At 39.5% G+C, this 19,608-nt stretch overlaps 1 protein-coding gene across 1 annotated transcript in view; it reads left to right on the top strand.

Annotated features, from left to right (window-relative positions):
- Positions 1-19,608, top strand: part of LOC124122685 (heparan sulfate 2-O-sulfotransferase 1-like) — a 228,632-nt gene that overhangs the window by 128,023 nt on the left and 81,001 nt on the right. Inside the window, exon 3 of the mRNA XM_048389359.1 lies at positions 15,896-16,066. Within this exon, the coding sequence (XP_048245316.1) occupies positions 15,896-16,066 (171 nt within the window). The remainder of the gene's footprint in view (positions 1-15,895; positions 16,067-19,608) is intronic.

The raw sequence follows: 19,608 nt of genomic DNA, 5'->3' as shown, positions 1-19,608 counted from the left end.
AGGGAACTGACAGAGGGAGTTTCAGTCTCACTAGAAGTGTGTTGAGGTAGATGAGACTTGTGTTGTGTGAGGGGTAAGAGAGGGAACTGACAGAGGGAGTTTCAGTCTCACTAGAAGTGTGTTGAGATGATGGAGACTTGTGTTGTGTGATGTATGAGAGAGGGAACTGACAGAGGGAGTTTCAGTCTCACAAGAAGTGTGTTGCGGTGGTAGACACTTGTATTGGGTGAGGCGTGAGAGAGGGAACTACTGGACAGCGGAGTTAGAGACTGATGAGTAGGGTTTGACAGGAAATGAGTTGTTGAATGGCCCTGACAATTGCTTATGGATGTTCTTGTAGTAATATCCAACAAAAGACAATGCATATCATCTCTTTGGAAGATTTAGGAAGGAAGGCAACAAAGTGATGAATACAGTGTAGCGCAACGATCTTTTGTCAATGTTACAAACTTAGAAAGTCAAGATAGATTGTGACCATAGTGTTTGTTTAGTGATGTACTTTAAGATACACTTTTCTTGATTAGTTTCTTCAGCGTTCAGCGTGTATGATGACCCTGATTATGTATTCCGTTCATGACTTAACATTGTCAAAGTTATGGTAATGAGACAGGGCAAATCCAATATGGCTGCCTCTAGAGGTGTTCCCTGTTAAAAGCTCAACAACCTAATCAGGATATCAGTTAAAGTGGCTCTTGGTAGATTGCCTCGCTGGTCAGTAATTACACCACAATGGGTACTCGTTACTATTTCAATTTTTCATACAAAGCAGCCGACACGGTGTTAAAAGGTGTCTGTCTCCATGGCTGTGTGATGCACGAGTCGGAGCACAATGTCTGACAAGATTCATATGCATGTAATCAGATATTCCAGATTAATATCCACAAAGTGCAACACCCTGTTACCTAGATCCATAACTTTCCTGGCTTTCCTGGCATTGTTGATGGCACCGTGATCCCTGCTCTTTTACTGATGCCTGGAAATTGGAAAAGATATGGATGTAATTGAGTTATGGATCAGTCCAAGTTGAGCAATTCCTGCACCCTTTGCCATACAGCGAAAATAAACTGGACGTCCACCACTCTCCCCTCTTCACCGCCACTCGATGGCGAATACACTAATCACTAAATAGGTTGTAAGTTAGTTGTAGTTGACTCTGAGGGTGCACTGCTTCTCTAACCAACCATGTTTACTTGCATGATAGGTAATTTGTATATGAGACTGTTGCTTGAGGATAACAGCTCAGACAGGGTCATTACTTGGCTTGAGAGTGAAAAGTGTTTGAAATGATAATGTGGCAAATCATTTCTTAAGAATTCTGAGAGTGAATTTTGTAAACGAGAGGGAAAGATAGTTGAATCCGTCTCGACACCCTAAACAGTATTTTGGTTTGGTTTGGTTTGTTGTTTAACGCCGCACTCAGCAATATTCCAGCTATATGATGGCGGTCTGTAAATAATCCAGTCTGGACCAGACAATCCAGTGATTGACATCATGAACATCGATCCAGGCAAATGGGATACGATGACATGCATCAACCAGGTCAGCCAGCCTGACCACCTGATCCCGTTAGTCGCCTCTTACGACAAGCATAGTCGCCTCTCTAAACAGTAACAGTGAGTAAAGCAATGTATGGTGTACCGAAGACAGTTGATACATTTCCTTCTCTTCTAAAATGTTATGGTTTTAATCCTATTTTAATCCTATGCTTGTGTTAAACATTTGGTTCACCTCCCATCAAACAGGACCCCCTGAGTAAAATCAAAGCGTTCTTTGTTACCCATGTTAGCTGGATACAGGGTAGGGGTGTAACGATAAATCGAAATATCGATACCTTGCTATTGGTAAGCACTTAAAGTCAATAAATCGATTGTTAAATCAGTTTCCGATCAATAGTATCGATTTCAGTTAGGAATATCGATAGTTACGATTGTATTTATTATGTCATGCGATTGAGTCAAATGCTGTTCAAATTTGTTTTTCTTTTGATTATGAGTGGTAGTAATTTACACATGGTAATGTTGAAGTTTCTTTTTCCTAAATTATTAGGATAAAGAAAAACAAATTAGTCATATATCAAACTTTACTTTTTATTTGTTGTTATGGTTATCACATTCAAAGGAAACTTCAGTTTCAAGGTTTAATTGAACTCTAAAATTCATCTAAAATGATACACTGAAAACTATTGATATTTATTGCAATAGTTGCTTGCAATATCAATAGTGATTTCCAGACCAATAGTCACCCTTAGTACAGGGACTGAAGGGACATCATGGGATGGAATCAGATAAAGTCTCTTTGGTAGTGTGGTTTAGTGAATGTGAGCAGATCTTCACAGACAGGACATCTGACCATAATGAAGATATATATTCAAACAAGAGTTCTCTGCCTTCATTATTATATGATTCTAGCCAATATCTACAACAAGGAAAAAACATGTCAATCAGTTTCAGTTGAAATGAAATCTACCATAGTTTCTAGGACCAACATGATCAGAACAAAAGGGTTGGCCAAAACAGTACTAAAGAGCCTTTGTGGTCATCCAATTTCAGAACAAACATGTTTGGTTGATGTGAGTTGTATATTAACATCAAAATCAGACATGCAGACAGTTAGCTTCAAACTTGACTTGTAGATCCTGAGGATGAATGGTGCTGTTGTTTGTGAGGGATGTGATCCCAAACTTAGAAATTGATATCTGATTTATGAGAAAAGTTTTCTTTCTTTCAGAACAATCTATTTATGTGCCTTATTGATAAACATTTCCTGAGGGCCTTTTAGTTACATAGAAGTTACAGAATGTTGTCATCCTTTACTTGAGCATCAAAAGATACTTTATTTGAGAATAAACTGAAGTAAGCTAGATTCCTATTTCCATTTTCATGTCTGAAGACATAAAAAAAAAATTCTTTTTGGAATCAGAACACAAGTCATCATCTGGAAGTTAACAGTTGTGAATATATTACAATTATTTACCATGCCAAATTAAAGCAGGTCCAAGGAAGCCTGTTTGTCCGGCTTGCTGAATGATATATATACTGTCGCTGATAGGACCTGTGACGGTTGTTACAATATAGATGTGGCGCCGAGCTCCAATTCCATTAAAAGCAAGAAATATGAGGTGATGCGATCAGAGTGTTCCATTTCTGGAATGACCTTGGCATGGTTCATTGCAAGAGCAATGTCCCTCTTGCTGGCAGTGGTGTGCATAAGTCCGTGTAACACGTTGAAACATTACTTCCTGTGACCTGTCCCAGGGGATTCTGGGATGCTTGCACAGAATTGGTCCCAAGGACCACATCGTTAGAGGTGATGACAGTGAGGAGGCGTTCCAATGTGATCAGTATATGAATGTAAGGAATGTAATGATTTGATCATCAGCCCATGTCGCAGTGGCAATGCATCAATGACAAAATGATATCAATAGTTGACATCAATACCAAGCTAGATTGTTTCTAATTACAATCGACACAATACAATGAAAAACAAAATATGATCAGGCTATAATCAGAACTCAACTCTTCAGAGTGGTGGGGTAGCCTAGTGGTAAAAGGGATCGAGTACAATGTGTGAAGCCCATTTCTTTTGTCCCTGCCATGGTGATGCTGAAATATAGAGGTGTTAACATCACTCACTCAGCCTGTTTGTTTGTTGTTTAATGCCACACTCAGCAATATTCCAGCTATATGACGGCAGTCAGTAAATAATCGAGTCTGAACCAGACAATTCAGTGATTGCCATCATGAGCATCGATCCACACAGTTTGGATACGATGACATACATAAACCAAGTCAGCGAGTCTGACCAACCAATCCTGTTAGTCACCTCTTCCGACAAGACTAGTCGCCTTTTACAGCAAGCATTGGTTGCTGAAGATCTATCCTCTTCTAGGATCTCCATGCGTCTGTTAGAATAGAATGATCCAGGCAGAACAACACAACACCAGATGGTGTAGAGCATCTATATACAGTAAACTGTGGTTATAATGAACTCAAAGGGGCCACTAATTTTAGTTTGTTATAACTGTAGTTCGTAATAAGCATATATACAGCAAATGGCCACGACCCAAAAATAAGTTTGTTTAATCCGTCAAATCATTATAAAAATGTTCGTTATAAACATATTTTACTGTATTAAGTACGAAAGTCAAGGGGTCATTGGCATAACCCTTTTTGTTATAAATCATATATGTAAGTTAGAATAATATGAATATATAGACGTTTTGATTTGAATGTGGAATAGTTCAACTGATATTTGTCTGTATAATATCATTTTTTCAAAATATATGGTCATGCCTTGGCCTAAAAAATAGAAGCCTTTGTGTGTGTTTGAATGCATTGTTTGGTTATTGACAGATTCAGTAACATGTGGGGTAATACAACCTTGACAAGTTCACGGAGATAACAGAAAACTATTTTTGCATTCAATTTTAAAACAAAGACTCGAATTTGGACCATTATCCAAGTAATGTCAACGTTGATTTTAGGATCAATGTCAGTCAATGTTGTTTGCTTGACGATTGTACTAACTGGTAGTTTAATGAGCACTTGGGTACATCTGGTAGATCATTCCTGGATTACATGTGATAGTGCTATTGGTGGTGGGTGTCTTCCAGGGATGTCATGTCAATCACTGGATTGTCTGGTCCAGACTTGATTATTTACAGACTGCTGGAATATTGCTGAGTGCAATGTAAAACAACAAATAAACACAACAAACTATTCACCAATACAGAGCTCCAGATAAGCTTTTGGTGTTGTGGGTATTTTACCCATGCATTTTAAAATCATTGGGTATCAGTAATTCTATCTGGGTATTCCTATTTCTGTTACCCACTAGTTTTTACACATGTGGGTATTTAAGTTAAATATTTAAAAACACTATACATCTAGTCCCTGCAAACTAGTGTCATGTGGGTTCGAGGGCTTTATAGGGCTCAAAAATACCACAATACTTCCACAAGAAAGTGTGATGGCAAATGATCATGATGTAACTGTCATCGTGGAGTTTGGCAAGGTTGACGAAATGCCAGTTTATGAAAATCAAAATCGAATATGCAGGGTTACTTCACAATATTTTGATGATACGCACAAGTTTTATTTTTGTAGCGTATCTGTAATGTTCGTTGCGTATTTGATACGCTTGGATTTTATTTTACTGCGTATTTCTGCATTTCTGATGCGTATTTCACGCAGATACGCAGCTTATCTGGAGCTCTGCCAATATATCGATGCATCAGTTCTCAGAAGATCGGTACGCAATATATACTTACCTGTATCAATTCATAAGTTTATCCTGTGTCATTTCACACATTGAACTTTTCAGACAACAGTTTAATGACTTTGTTGGCAAAATGGGTCCTTCCTACATTTATTAAGTTATGCTATGTCTACATCGTACAATGTACATAGTTTTAGGACTTAAATTCTGTTCTAGTCTTTTTGTCACTGGTGTTGACACTCCAGTTTTATCTAACAAATGGTATTGATTGAAATGCGACCAGATGTATAAGTTTCAAGCCTTTTTAATGTTTATGCCCTATGAAGTATAGAAGTTCATGCAAAATTGCTGTGAATTCAATATCGCGATACATATATGGGAGAGTCATCACTGTTACAGATTATGAATAATTGATTCTTACATTGCCAATTGTTCAGTCCAGGTTGATAGTGTACAACCCCCCAAGATGTTACTGATTATGGTTAAAAACACCCTCCACTCACTCACTTAAAATGGAGAGAACGGTCAGACGTGTTGACTTGGTTGATTACACAGTATCATACCCCAAAGGCATGGGACGTTACTCATTAAATCAATCACTAGTTTGCCCGGTCCAGATTTGATTATTGACAGACTGAACAACCACAACTGCTGAAAGAACTGGCATCAGGTTTTCCTCCCACACATAACAGTCCACATGGCTATTGTATGAAAGATTAAAAAATGTACTTCCTAAAAATTATTTATGGAGCTTATGGAATTTCCAAGATGTTGTATGGAAGAACTTTTTGGAGCCCCAGATGCTGTATGAAAGACTCGGTTTGTGTATCAAGTGAGGTGTTCATGTTAGTCTCCCTTAGCTTTTGGTGTTGTGGGTATTTTACCCATGCATTTTAAAATCATTGGGTATCAGTAATTCTATCTGGGTATTCCTATTTCTGTTACCCACTAGTTTTTACACATGTGGGTATTTAAGTTAAATATTTAAAAACACTATACATCTAGTCCCTGCAAACTAGTGTCATGTGGGTTCGAGGGCTTTATAGGGCTCAAAAATACCACAATACTTCCACAAGAAAGTGTGATGGCAAATGATCATGATGTAACTGTCATCGTGGAGTTTGGCAAGGTTGACGGAATGCCAGTTTATGAAAATCAAAATCGAATATGCAGGGTTACTTCACAATATTTTGATGATACGCACAAGTTTTATTTTTGTAGCGTATCTGTAATGTTCGTTGCGTATTTGATACGCTTGGATTTTATTTTACTGCGTATTTCTGCATTTCTGATGCGTATTTCACGCAGATACGCAGCTTATCTGGAGCTCTGCCAATATATCGATGCATCAGTTCTCAGAAGATCGGTACGCAATATATACTTACCTGTATCAATTCATAAGTTTATCCTGTGTCATTTCACACATTGAACTTTTCAGACAACAGTTTAATGACTTTGTTGGCAAAATGGGTCCTTCCTACATTTATTAAGTTATGCTATGTCTACATCGTACAATGTACATAGTTTTAGGACTTAAATTCTGTTCTAGTCTTTTTGTCACTGGTGTTGACACTCCAGTTTTATCTAACAAATGGTATTGATTGAAATGCGACCAGATGTATAAGTTTCAAGCCTTTTTAATGTTTATGCCCTATGAAGTATAGAAGTTCATGCAAAATTGCTGTGAATTCAATATCGCGATACATATAGAATTGGGAGAGTCATCACTGTTACAGATTATGAATAATTGATTCTTACATTGCCAATTGTTCAGTCCAGGTTGATAGTGTACAACCCCCCAAGATGTTACTGATTATGGTTAAAAACACCCTCCACTCACTCACTTAAAATGGAGAGAACGGTCAGACGTGTTGACTTGGTTGATTACACAGTATCATACCCCAAAGGCATGGGACGTTACTCATTAAATCAATCACTAGTTTGCCCGGTCCAGATTTGATTATTGACAGACTGAACAACCACAACTGCTGAAAGAACTGGCATCAGGTTTTCCTCCCACACATAACAGTCCACATGGCTATTGTATGAAAGATTAAAAAATGTACTTCCTAAAAATTATTTATGGAGCTTATGGAATTTCCAAGATGTTGTATGGAAGAACTTCTTGGAGCCCCAGATGCTGTATGAAAGACTCGGTTTGTGTATCAAGTGAGGTGTTCATGTTAGTCTCCCCAAGGAAGATGGTCAATAAATATGTCTGCACTCCAGCAGCCAGATAGCAGGAGGGGATGCAAACCCTCGTTAACAGGTGCTTTATAGGTATGGCTGAAGCACTGCATATAGATCCAGTCGGGGGCCACACTCTCCAAATAGTCCCAATTTGACGGCACAAGATGGACAAGTTGTTCACTATCGTTTAAGTCTGTCTGCCTGAAAAGCTCTTTGGCAAACAGAAATGAAGCTATTTACTGAAATTATTCCCAGAATTGTATGAGATGGGTATTTAGAGAATTGTTGGGGCATATGAGAGGATGTACGATAAGAAGAATTTGATCGAGGGCTGTTTGAGATGAAGGGGTTGATGGGAACAGATTGATATGACCGTTTGAGGAGGAATGATCAACAGGATGCCACTGTGCCAATCCATTGCAGGTATTCAGGCAAGCATACAATCATTCCAATAGTAATTGTTGGTCTTGGGGATATATTATATGTAGGTTTTAGATTCACATTGCTGTTGCTAAATGTTGCTCTTTACACCAAGGTTTTTACAGCTCATAACGTTTCAGAGAAAAAAGGCTGATATTGATCGTATCGATTATAGTGAAAACCACTTGATGTTGGTGGCTGACTGGTTCTGAAGGTGCTGATTGTGGGGGGCTCAAAGAGATTATTAGATATCTGACAAGATTGCATATCAGTGATTATCATGAAGGAGAAAAGATTCATCAAAGTTCCAGTGAAACGCCACATTTAAAGATTTTTCAAGTTCAGATGTTTCAGATATAAAAATATACTTTATCTCTTACTTCTAATTACAGATCATGCAATTTAGCGGGGGGTTTTTCAATCTGATTTTTAATTCTTCCCACAAGATAAAGAAGCTGTAATACCAAGGTAAACATTGTTCATGCAGAAGGGATAGGTTTTGATTGAAGACCGTGGCCCACTTGCATAAAGGAGGTTCAACACTAAGTCTATTATAAGTCTGAATTAAAGTATGGGAATTATAATGATCTTAGCACTGAGATAACTTTGGGCAAATAGGCCCCAGTTTGTTCCCAACAATGAGTATGCTCATTCTTGACATCTTACTGTGGTATTGCTCAGGGTTACAGCTTGAATACCAGGTTTGATTCCACGCAATGTGAAGCTCATTCTTGACAATCTTACTGTGGTATTGCTCAGAGTCACAACTTGAATACCAGGTTTGATTCCACGCAATGTGAAGCTCATCCTTGACCTCCTACTATGGCATTGCTCAGAGTCGTAGCTTGAATACCAGGTTTGATTCCACACATTGTGAAGCTCATCCTTGACATCTTACTGTGGTATTGCTCAGAGTCCTAGCTTGAATACCAGGTTTGATTCCACGCAATGTGAAGCTCATCCTTGACATCTTACTGTGGTATTGCTCAGTCACAGCTTGAATACCAGGTTTGATTCCGCACATGTGAAGCTCATCCTTGACATCTTACTATGGCATTGCTCAGGGTTACAGCTTGAATACCAGGTTTGATTCCACACAATGTGAAGCTCATCCTTGACATCTTACTGTGGTATTGCTCAGAGTCGTAGCTTGAATACCAGGTTTGATTCCACACAATCTGAAGCTCATCCTTGACATCTTACTGTGGTATTGCTCAGAGTCACAGCTTGAATACCAGGTTTGATTCCACACAATGTGAAGCCCATCATTGGTGTCTTCATGTGTCATTGCTCAAAGCTGTGTAAGCCCCACCCTCCTTAACTTCAGGTCCATGCCTGAAGATGGATGTTGTAACAACTGCCAGAGAGCAGGTGAAGTTGCATTGCTCCACTTCATGAAACATTGCCTTGCTTGAAACACTTCTTCTACATATGTTCTGGATGAGAATACTGAGGGCACTCATGTGGATGTAAAGTAAGTTGTAATATGTCACATTAGCAGGCTGCATGAGAGTAATATTTCTTTCCCTTCAAATTATGGGTGTCTTTATGGAGTCACTTATGGTACATCCATATTGAAAATGTCTCATTTATCTATGAAGCTTTATGAAATATGGTTCTGGGTGTAATAAGCTAGCCCATTATGACAGATCCAATTCAAAGAAAGGCATGTAAGTGTTAGCGTTTTGCAATGGTATTAAGTCTGATTTTTGTTGGTATTACATGCACGTTTGGTTTTCCTGTCCTGGTTATGGTAAAATGTTAATTTTGTGATTAATTACTGCTCGTTCGTCAGCCAGAAAGCAGTAATCTGACATGTGGAGTTGAGCAAGATATAATCAGGCAGAAGTAGGAGGGAAATATTATCCTGAATAATCGCCTCTATACCTCTAATTGATATTCAATACCATGAGTAATACGCAAATAAATGGCTCCGATTATGCACATGATGTCGCAGTTTGAATGCTTGCATAGATTTTTCTTGCTGACAGGTGATTTGGCCAGCCAGTGTCATTAATTTATTGTGAGACATCTCCAACTTTATAGGAATTCAACATGATCTAGGTAGTTTTGGTCTTGAAAAATGAATCGGCATGATGGTTGGTTAATGATATCTTTAATCTCTGAAGACGTTGCTTGAGAATTCCTACAAATGTTATATCTGATGAGATTCTCAATATCCTATTACATCGTGATATTAAATGAAGCAAAGAATTATTTTTTATGATAGTTTTTGTCTTTCAGATGTATATTTTTTCAAATTGCTAATTTCAGAAACTAGCGATATCAACATGATTCACTTCTGTTTGTGTTTCACCATTTAAAACAATCTGACATTTTCGCAGCAAATGATGCAGACTTGATGTTGCATATATTTTGCTCACTTGATTGGTTAAAAACACCACATACACCACACCACATAATGGAAAATAATTATGATTAGAAACAAGGTCCTGATTTCACATTTACCAGGTAAAACAGACACTGGGCCAAGGATAGAAGGATGTTATTCTCCTCCCTGGAACAGGAACTCTGAGGATGCCATACCGTATACATCCTGTTAAAATAGGAACACAGGTTTCAGTTTGGTTGATGGCTTGCTGGTCCAAATGGAAAGCAACAATTTCCATTTTAACAGATGTTTAGCCATTGCAATTTGGACTTTCTGAACCTGCAGCTTCACCATCCAAATTGATCTAATTTAGCCATAGTTATTGCAAAAAATTTCAAAAGTAAAAAGAACTGAAAAGCAAATATGCCGTGCATAATCAATCTGGGGCCTGTTCCACAAAACCATCTTAGCGCCAAGGCAATCGTAAGGCCCATACTTTAACACAGGCTTACGACAGTCGTAGCACTAAGATCGCTTTGTGGAACAGGCCCCTGGCTTCTTCCATAGCAGTGGGTTGCATCCTTCAGCAGAAGTATGTTTGATGTCTAGACTGTTATGTACGGTATTGCCACACATTCCATGAACATCCATCTCACTGTCAGGGTAATCCCCCAAGTTGGGGATTCATACACTGAAGGATTAACCCTCAATTCCTTAATCCAAACACGGGGTTTCTTCCGTTAGATACCACTCAACGAATTAGTTTATAATGGTTTTCCCACAAGACTTTTAATCAGACAACCAAGCCTGATTCATGTGAGGCTACAAGCAGGGATGTTTTGGCACTTTCATGTTTCCTGCAAGTTAAGATATAAATCATATAATGCTTTATTAGCTTAATATCATTTTTTAAGGTCATAGACTTTAGTGTGAACTGTAGACTGAAAATTAACATTTTATGTAGAATCTTTTCTTGAATCAGGAAGTTGTTCTTTTTAATATTGTTACAAACAGTGAATGTTTAGTTATTTTAGAATGGTTTAAAAACTTTTTGTTTAACTATCAGACTTGAAGGAATTTAATGTGCTATCAGACTTGAAGGAATTTAATGTGTATCAAGTGTTAACCAATTTCAATTGCTCATACTTTCACTGTTGTAATACAATACACATATCATGGTGATAATAGCATACAGATGACGATAGTACTGTCACCTGAAGGAACTGTGCTCCACAATTCTGTTCTTATTTCCAATCAAGGTCTAGACATTGTAATTAGCGTTGTCCGTGAAACTGGGAACTTCTCTCTGTGTTTTGGGGATCATTATTAAGTCCTAGACTGATACACTTCATAACATGTTAGTTAGAAGACCAACAAAGACAGACAAACTTGCTAGGAATGTCAGTTGGCCAACGCCTAGTCCCTCTTTAAGGAGCTGTGTGCCATGATCAAAGGAAACACCCAACCCACAGATCAACTGATAACTGCTCAGCAACTCAGGTCCAACTCTTGACAGCTGTTAGGAAAATGGTATTTATGTTTAACAATTCATTGTAATACCCTTGAATAAGTTGGGGATACATATGCAGGTATCATTTCAATGTTAGGTATAAGAAACAAACAGTGTAAGGTATAACATCTATCATGATATATGAACATATTGCGGTGCATCATTACAATGGCTTGCTGTCAGGTAGAATAGGTCTTCAGCAACCCATGCTTGTCGTAAAAGGCGACTAACGGGATCGGGTGGTCAGGCTTGCTGACTTGGTTGATGCATGTCATCGATCCCAATTGCATGGATCGATGCTCATGATGTCAATCACTGGATTGTCTGGTCCAGACTCGATTATTTACAGACCGCTGTCATATAGCTGGAATATTGCTGGGTGCGGCGTAAAACCAACCTACCAACCAACCAACCAACAACCAACCCAGCAAATATTCATAATGCCTCGATATTTGTTTGTTATCCCCCGCCGCGCGAAAGCGCGAAGCGGGGGATATAGTATTCACGACCGTCCGTACGTACGTCCGTACGTCCCACCTGTTTGTTGCCGCGATATCTCAAGAACTAAACACTGGATTGTCTTCATATTTGGAACTATGGTGTATATACAGACTCCGCAGACACCAGTCGGTTTTGGTGACCTTGATCCCATTTTCAAGGTCACAGCAGACAAATCTGCTTTTAGAGTTGGAAAACAGTGTTGCCGCGATATCTCAAGAACTAAACACTGGATTGTCTTCATATTTGGAACTATGGTGTATATACAGACTCCGCAGACACCAGTCGGTTTTGGTGACCTTGATCCCATTTTCAAGGTCACAGCAGACAAATCTGCTTTTAGAGTTGGAAAACGGTGTTGCCGCGATATCTCAAGAACTAAACACTGGATTGTCTTCATATTTGGAACTATGGTGTATATACAGACTCCGCAGACACCAGTCAGTTTTGGTGACCTTGATCCCATTTTCAAGGTCACAGCAGGCAAATCTGCTTTTGGAGTTGGAAAACGGTGTTGCCGCGAAATCTCAAGAACTAAACACTGGATTGTCTTCATATTTGGAACTATGGTGTATATACAGACACCGCAGACACCAGTCGGTTTTGGTGACCTTGACCCCATTTTCAAGGTCACAGCAGGCAAATCTGCTTTTGGAGTTAGAAAACGGTGTTGCCGCGATATCTCAAGAACTAATCGCTGGATTGTCTTCATATTTGGAACTATAGTGTATATACAGACACCGCATACACCTGTCAGATTTGGTGACCTTGACCCCATTTTCAAGGTCACAGCAGGCAAATCTGTTTTTGGAGTTGGAAAACGGTGTTGCCACAATATCTCAAGAACTAATCGCTGGATTGTCTTCATATTTGGTACTATGGTGTACAGGCGGGGGATATTTCGTCACTCTGTGACAAATACTTGTTGTTTAGCGCCACAATCAGCAACTTTCTAGGTATATGATGCAGTCTGTAGATAATCTAACCTGACAATCCAGTGATTGACATCATCAGCTTCGATCTACACTTGGGCTGGGAAGAGTCCAAGTTTACTACCCGGGTACCCGACATCCTATTACCTGACCCTACCTGGGTACCCGCTGAAGTTTTGCCGGAGACCTGGCAAAAGCTGCTTAGATACACACACAAAACAATCTGATCATTCATACACTGAAGTTGACAGAAGGAAATGCAAACATTTAGCAACTTGTTGTGTAACCATGGAGTTCAACTGTTATCATCATATATAATATATTACATGACTAACAAAGGGTCCGGGTAGTACGGTGGGTATACCCCAGGGCACACTCAGGACTCACCTGACCCAAGTATCAGAGTTACCCGTCCCAGCTCTAATAGCCTCGGGTAGCCTAGTGGTTAAAGCGTTCACTCATCACGCCGAAGACCCGGGTTCGATTCCCGACATGGGTACAATGTGTGAAGACCATTTCTGGTGTCCCCCGCCGTGTTATTGCTGGAATATTGCTAAAAGCGGCGTAAACCATACTCCCTCACTCACTCTAATCTACACAATTGGGATGTGATGCATCAACAAGAACAGCGAGTCTGTCCACCCAACCCCGCTAGTGGTCTCTTACAACTAGCATAGGGTGCTGAAGACCATTTCTAACCTTGATCTTCATGGGGACATGATGCATTGATATGCTGAAACTAATCATTTTACTTGTGTCAAAATGCATCAGTATACTGAGGTGAATCATTTCACTTGTATCAAGATGCATCAAAACTAAGGTGAATCATTTCACTTGTATCAAGATGCATGATATACCGAGGTGAATCATTTCACTTGTGTCAAGATACATCAATACTAAGGTGAATCATTTCACTTGTGTCACGATGCATCATATACCGAGATGAATCATTTCACTTGTATCAAGATGCATCAGTATTCTGAGGTAAATCATTTCACACCCACTGGCTGGCTGTTCTGACTAACTGTTTGTAAGAAAATAAAAAGAGTAAAGAAAAACAACCGTCTTTCCTGTTCTGGCATTGTGATCAGGGCAGTGGGTTGGATTGGTTGGTTGGTTTGTTGTTTAACGCCGCACTCAGCAATATTCCAGCTATATGACAGCGGTCTGTAAAATAATCGAGTCTGGACCAGACAATCCAGTGATTGACATCATGAGCATCGATTCACGCAATTGGGATCGATAACATGTATCAACCAAGTCAGCGAGCCTGACCACCCGATCCTTTTACGACAAACATAGTCGCCTTTTATGGCAAGTATGGGTTGCTGAAGACCCATTCTACCCCGGAATCTTCACGGGTCTCAGGGCAGTGGGATAGTTATATGTTTAAAATGTTTGCTGGTCCAAGTCCTCAGGGGTCAATTCCCCAAATGGATGCAATGTGCAAAGCCTGTCCTTGGTGGACCTGCTGCACTGTGGGGCATGAAATCTTCCTCATTCATGGCATTGCTATCAACCATATGGTTTACCATATGAAGGGTTAACCACACAGAGCCCTGCCCAGCAGAGTGTCTGGAGTGGTGTGGAGTGTTTTGTGCCATCAGGAACTGGGCAGATCAGGTTAACCCCTCCCTGTAGGGGATGATCCCTTCATTGTGGGAGACTATCCGGGAACACAGTTTCTGTCACAGTGGGATTAGGAAATGAAAAATGTTTATTTGTAATGTATCTGGTGGCTGTGTTTGAGGGTGGCACTTAGAGTGGAAAGGTTCTGACTTGTAGTTTCAGTAACAATTCGGTATTGTTGTCGCTGTCAGGAAATGTGTGATTAATGGGCTGGTGTTCATTGTATTGAAACATGTTCACTTTTCAAAAAATAATATTTGAAATGCTTCATTTACTTTGCTTGGCATCAGTTGTGTTTAAAGGCCTATTTTCATGAGAGGAACATGGCATTTCTGAAATTACAGCAACTATGATTTTTGAAAATCATCTTGTACTGAAGAACTCTCAGTACATCATATACCATAATTCACAGAGAATAAAAAGGCTATTTACATTTGCATTCTGTTTTAACAAAAGGTTTCAGTTTTTGAGTTCTAGGAAATATACTTGTTTCCCTTCGAGGCCAATTAGATTTGTAATATGTGTTCGGGGCGGTCGGGTAGCCTAGTGGTTTAAGCGTTAGCTCGTCACGCCGAAGACCCGGGTTCGATTCCCGACATGGGTACAATGTGTGAAGCCCATTTCTGGTGTCCCCCGCCATGATATTGCTGGAATATTGCTAAAAGCGGCGTAAAACCATACTCTCTCTCTCTCTGTGTAATATGTGTTCATGGTACTTTTATCATTACTATGTATATATTTAAATAGGTCACTTAAATGTGAATATGTGGGGGCATACTGTGTTTATCACTGCTAGATTATCATTTATGGTTTCATAGATATATGTCGGTCATCATGGGAAATGTCCTTTTCAGAAATTACTCTGGTGGGTATATATCAATTAACATTTGGGGCGGTCGGGTAGCCCAGTGGTTAAAGCGTTCGCTCGTCACGCCGAAGACCCAGGTTTGATTCCCGACATGGGTACAATGTGTGAAGCCCATTTCTGGTGTCCCCCGACGTAATATTGCTGGAATATTGCTTAAAGTGGCGTAAAACCATACTCACTCACTCACTCAATTAACATTTGTTTTACTGCAAGACTGCATGCATTGTTGAGACATTGTTGTGTTGCTGGTAGGTTGAGTCGTTATTGATATGCTTACGTATGTTTACTTTATTTTTCAGGACCTAGGTGACACAGATAATGATGATCTTATCATCATATACAACCGAGTTCCCAAGACTGGCAGCACATCCTTCGCAGGCATCGCATACGAGTTGTGCCAGAAAAATAGATTCCATGTGCTACATATAAATATCACAAAAAATGCTCGTACATTTTCCTTGTCAGATCAGGTAAGTTAATTTGTATTCTTAATGTAGATTAGTATTAAGCCTGTAAAACCTTGAATATTTTTTGAAGGTCACAGGCCTGTGACTCCAGCTTATGTTTGTGAATTGAATTATATTACTAATTATAAGTGCCTTTGAAAAATATCGGGATGAAAATCTGATATACAAGGCCCTAACTATACATAGTTTGTGCGGAACGAAAATGTTGTACAACATATGGCACTAATTAATTTGGTCAGTTGGATTCAGACAGACATTTCAAATAGCAGAGCATGAGATGAGATTTGATTCTCATTACAATTCTGCATGCTTTATCAACCTCTAATGTAGGTGCTACAAAAAGCACAGCTGGTGTAAATGAATACTTTGTCTCTGGTTTTCATTCCACCAAAGGGCAAATGTGACACTATCACTATTTATTAATACGACACCAAGGGGAAAGGTTTAATCACTGACTGTTAATAGACTGTTGTATTTTAGTCACACAAGGACCACTGACTTCATGAGTTGCTCCAGAAAAAACAGTTGGATCACAGAGAGTTAAGTCAGAAAACTCAAAGCCAGAGTGACACAAGCTGTGTAATATTGCTTCTCTAGAAGATATTTTCATTGCTAGAAAAAGCAGTAATGAAAGTCTGTTTTCTTTCCTGTTTTCTGGTGACAAATTAGCCTGTAGATGTGCAAATTTGGTGAAATATTTAGCCTTAATTATAGTTGTGTCAGCCTGTGACTTGACTTTCTGCAGAGGGAAACAAAGAGACTGGCGCCAACCAATAAACGAGTTGTAACTCAAGAAACAGGACACCAGTGAACGGTGATAAAATGGGTGAATGTCAGTGTCTCCTGTTTTGATGAGTGGTTCCAGTTGTTAGCAAAATAAATGTTTGAAATATCTTTGAATTAACCCAATCCTATTGACAATGAAAATGTGATGAATTACTTACTTTTTGTGTTGAGTGATGACTCTTGCCTGTCACAGCTAATTTTATGTGCACTTTTGTTTTTATTGGGTTCAGAAATTGAACAACAAGATTACTTGGTGGCTTTGGAATGGTAGCTCTAAGAGATTAATGGCAGTGACTTGTTCAAGAGTCTCCATAAAATAGTTGTTGTAGATTTTGGTGTGTTCAAAACCCAGATGGTTGAGTGGCCCACCCATGTGAACTGCCTGCAATCATAGCTAAGTTCAGACGACTTTCACCAATTGAAGGACCACCTTGGAAGACCTTTGCCTAGCTGAAAAGATGTGCCCCTAAGTATGGCTGATGACAAGGGTCTCGCATAGCTGATGCAAGTGCTCCAACGTACTGAAGTCAAGGGCCTCTTGGTAAAGCTGATGACAAGGTTCTCAGTATAGCTGTTGACAAGGGCGTCAGTGTAGCTGATGACAAGGTCCTCTCTGTATAGTTGTTGACTAGGTCTTCAGGATAGCTGTTGACAAGGGCCTCACAGTATAGCTGTTGACAAGGGCCTCTCAGTATGGCTGTTGACAAGGGCCTCAATATAGCTGCTGACAAGAGCCTCTCAGTATGGCTGTTGACAAGGGCCTCAATATAGCTGCTGACAAGGGCCTCTCAGTATAGCTGTTGACAAGGGCCTCACAGTATGGCTGTTGACAAGGGCCTCAATATAGCTGCTGACAGGGGCCTTTCAGTATAGCTGTTGACAAGGGCCTCTCAGTATAGCTGTTGACAAGGGCCTCCCAGGTTATCTGTTGACAAAGGCCTCTTAGTCTAAGTGCAGCTGACAACAGTTTTATGGAACCAAGATGCAGTTTGAAGGCTTCATTTCCAGAGTTAAACTAAAAACCTTTCAAAATAGTTTATGTGAATGTAATAGAGCAATTTTTGTGAATGACACCAGGAATTATGGTATGCAGTGTCAGTTTTTTACAGTGAGTCTACACATGAGCATTAATAACAGCATGCCTGTGATAACATAGACGGATAGACTTCTGTGTTTCATTTCCGAAGAAGAGTAGGTGTAGGTACAATCTCCATTCAGCTTGGCCACTAATGTAGACACACAGACAACTATTCTTCAGTAGTCAGGAAGATTTGATGTAGGCTGCTGGCACCACAGAATTTGGTGGTAGGCCATGGTGTATTTGACCATGGTAGACCATGGTGTATTTGACCATGGTAGACCATGGTGTATTTGCCATGCTCATCCATGGTGCCAATTACTGGCAGTGGTAAACCATGGTGGTTCAATCGCCAATTCAGCTGGGCAGGAAGTTGGTCATTCAAGATTTTAGCGGTAGACCAGAGATTACATGTTATATTTGTGTTAGAGCACCATGATTTCCATATGCTTTGTGTACAAATGGATTAACTTTTATAATGTCCTTGTGGAGGTTCAACTCACACCTCCAGATTGTTTAAGATAAAAAAAATTGTACTAAAATGACACTCAACCAAGGTTAATAAGATGACATTTTCAAATGCATCGGAGTAGTAAGTTCACATTTCCTCTTCACTAGAGGGCACTTCATTTGAACATAATTTACCATAATTGCTTTGTTCTAGTCAAGACATACAATCATATTTTCCACATATTTGCAAAGTATACGCTTCAGGACACGTAAAACCAACTCAAATATTGTCTGTTTAAAATTGCTTTTCACAGCCATGTGTAAAGTATTTCAAGTGATTAGTTTGTACTGAATGTTTGTTGACATCATAATTTATTCCTATAATATTGATCAACATTGATGATCCATACTCATTATGAGAGAAGTGCTCTCTTTAGATTTTCTTAAGAAACATGGAACATGTGTTTGTACAGTGAAAAAACATTATTGAATTTCTTCAGCGGATTCCCCATGGAGACATACTTACAATAGCAATTGATTTTTAACCTGTGCGGGTATTTTTCTGTTTTTCACGATAGTATTCTCTGTTTTGTCCAGCTGCACTGAAGAACATAAATGTTTTTGTAGTTTTATTGACAAGCTCATTTAAAGCAAATGACTATCACAATGGGGAATTATTGATGCACTATTTCCCGCACTTGTGGCGGTTACATATGAAAGTCCTCAGCCACCTTTTACCCAACAAAGTGCAATGATTACACATGACACTGCCATGCAGGATCCATAACCCTGTACCTGGGAGTGTACAGGTATGGCAGGACCACACGATCACAACAGTCAGTCTTACTGCATGTTAGGCACAGTCATGACAAAGACTGGATCAATGCTATTTCTTGTTGTACGGACCAGTTCTTGGCCAATATGGCAACATTGCTGAAAGGAGGGGTATGGAAGGACCACAGGATCACAACAGTCAGTCTTACTGCATGTTAGGCACAGTCATGACAAAGACTGGATCAATGCTATTTCTTGTTGTACTGACCAGTTCTTGGCCAATATGGCAACTAGCTGAAAGGAGGGATATGGCAGGACCATACGATCACAACAGTCCGTCTTACTGCATGTTAGGCACAGTCATGACAAAGACTGGATCAATGCTATTTCTTGTTGTACGGACCAGTTCTTGGCCAATATGGCAACTTGCTGAAAGGAGGGATATGGCAGGACCATA

Source organism: Haliotis rufescens, unplaced genomic scaffold (genome assembly GCF_023055435.1).
Source record: "Haliotis rufescens isolate VD_foot unplaced genomic scaffold, xgHalRufe1.0.p SCAF_8, whole genome shotgun sequence".
NCBI lineage: Eukaryota > Metazoa > Mollusca > Gastropoda > Lepetellida > Haliotidae > Haliotis > Haliotis rufescens.
Note: the sequence above shows the minus strand (reverse complement) of the source record. Positions and strands in the feature narration are given on the sequence as shown.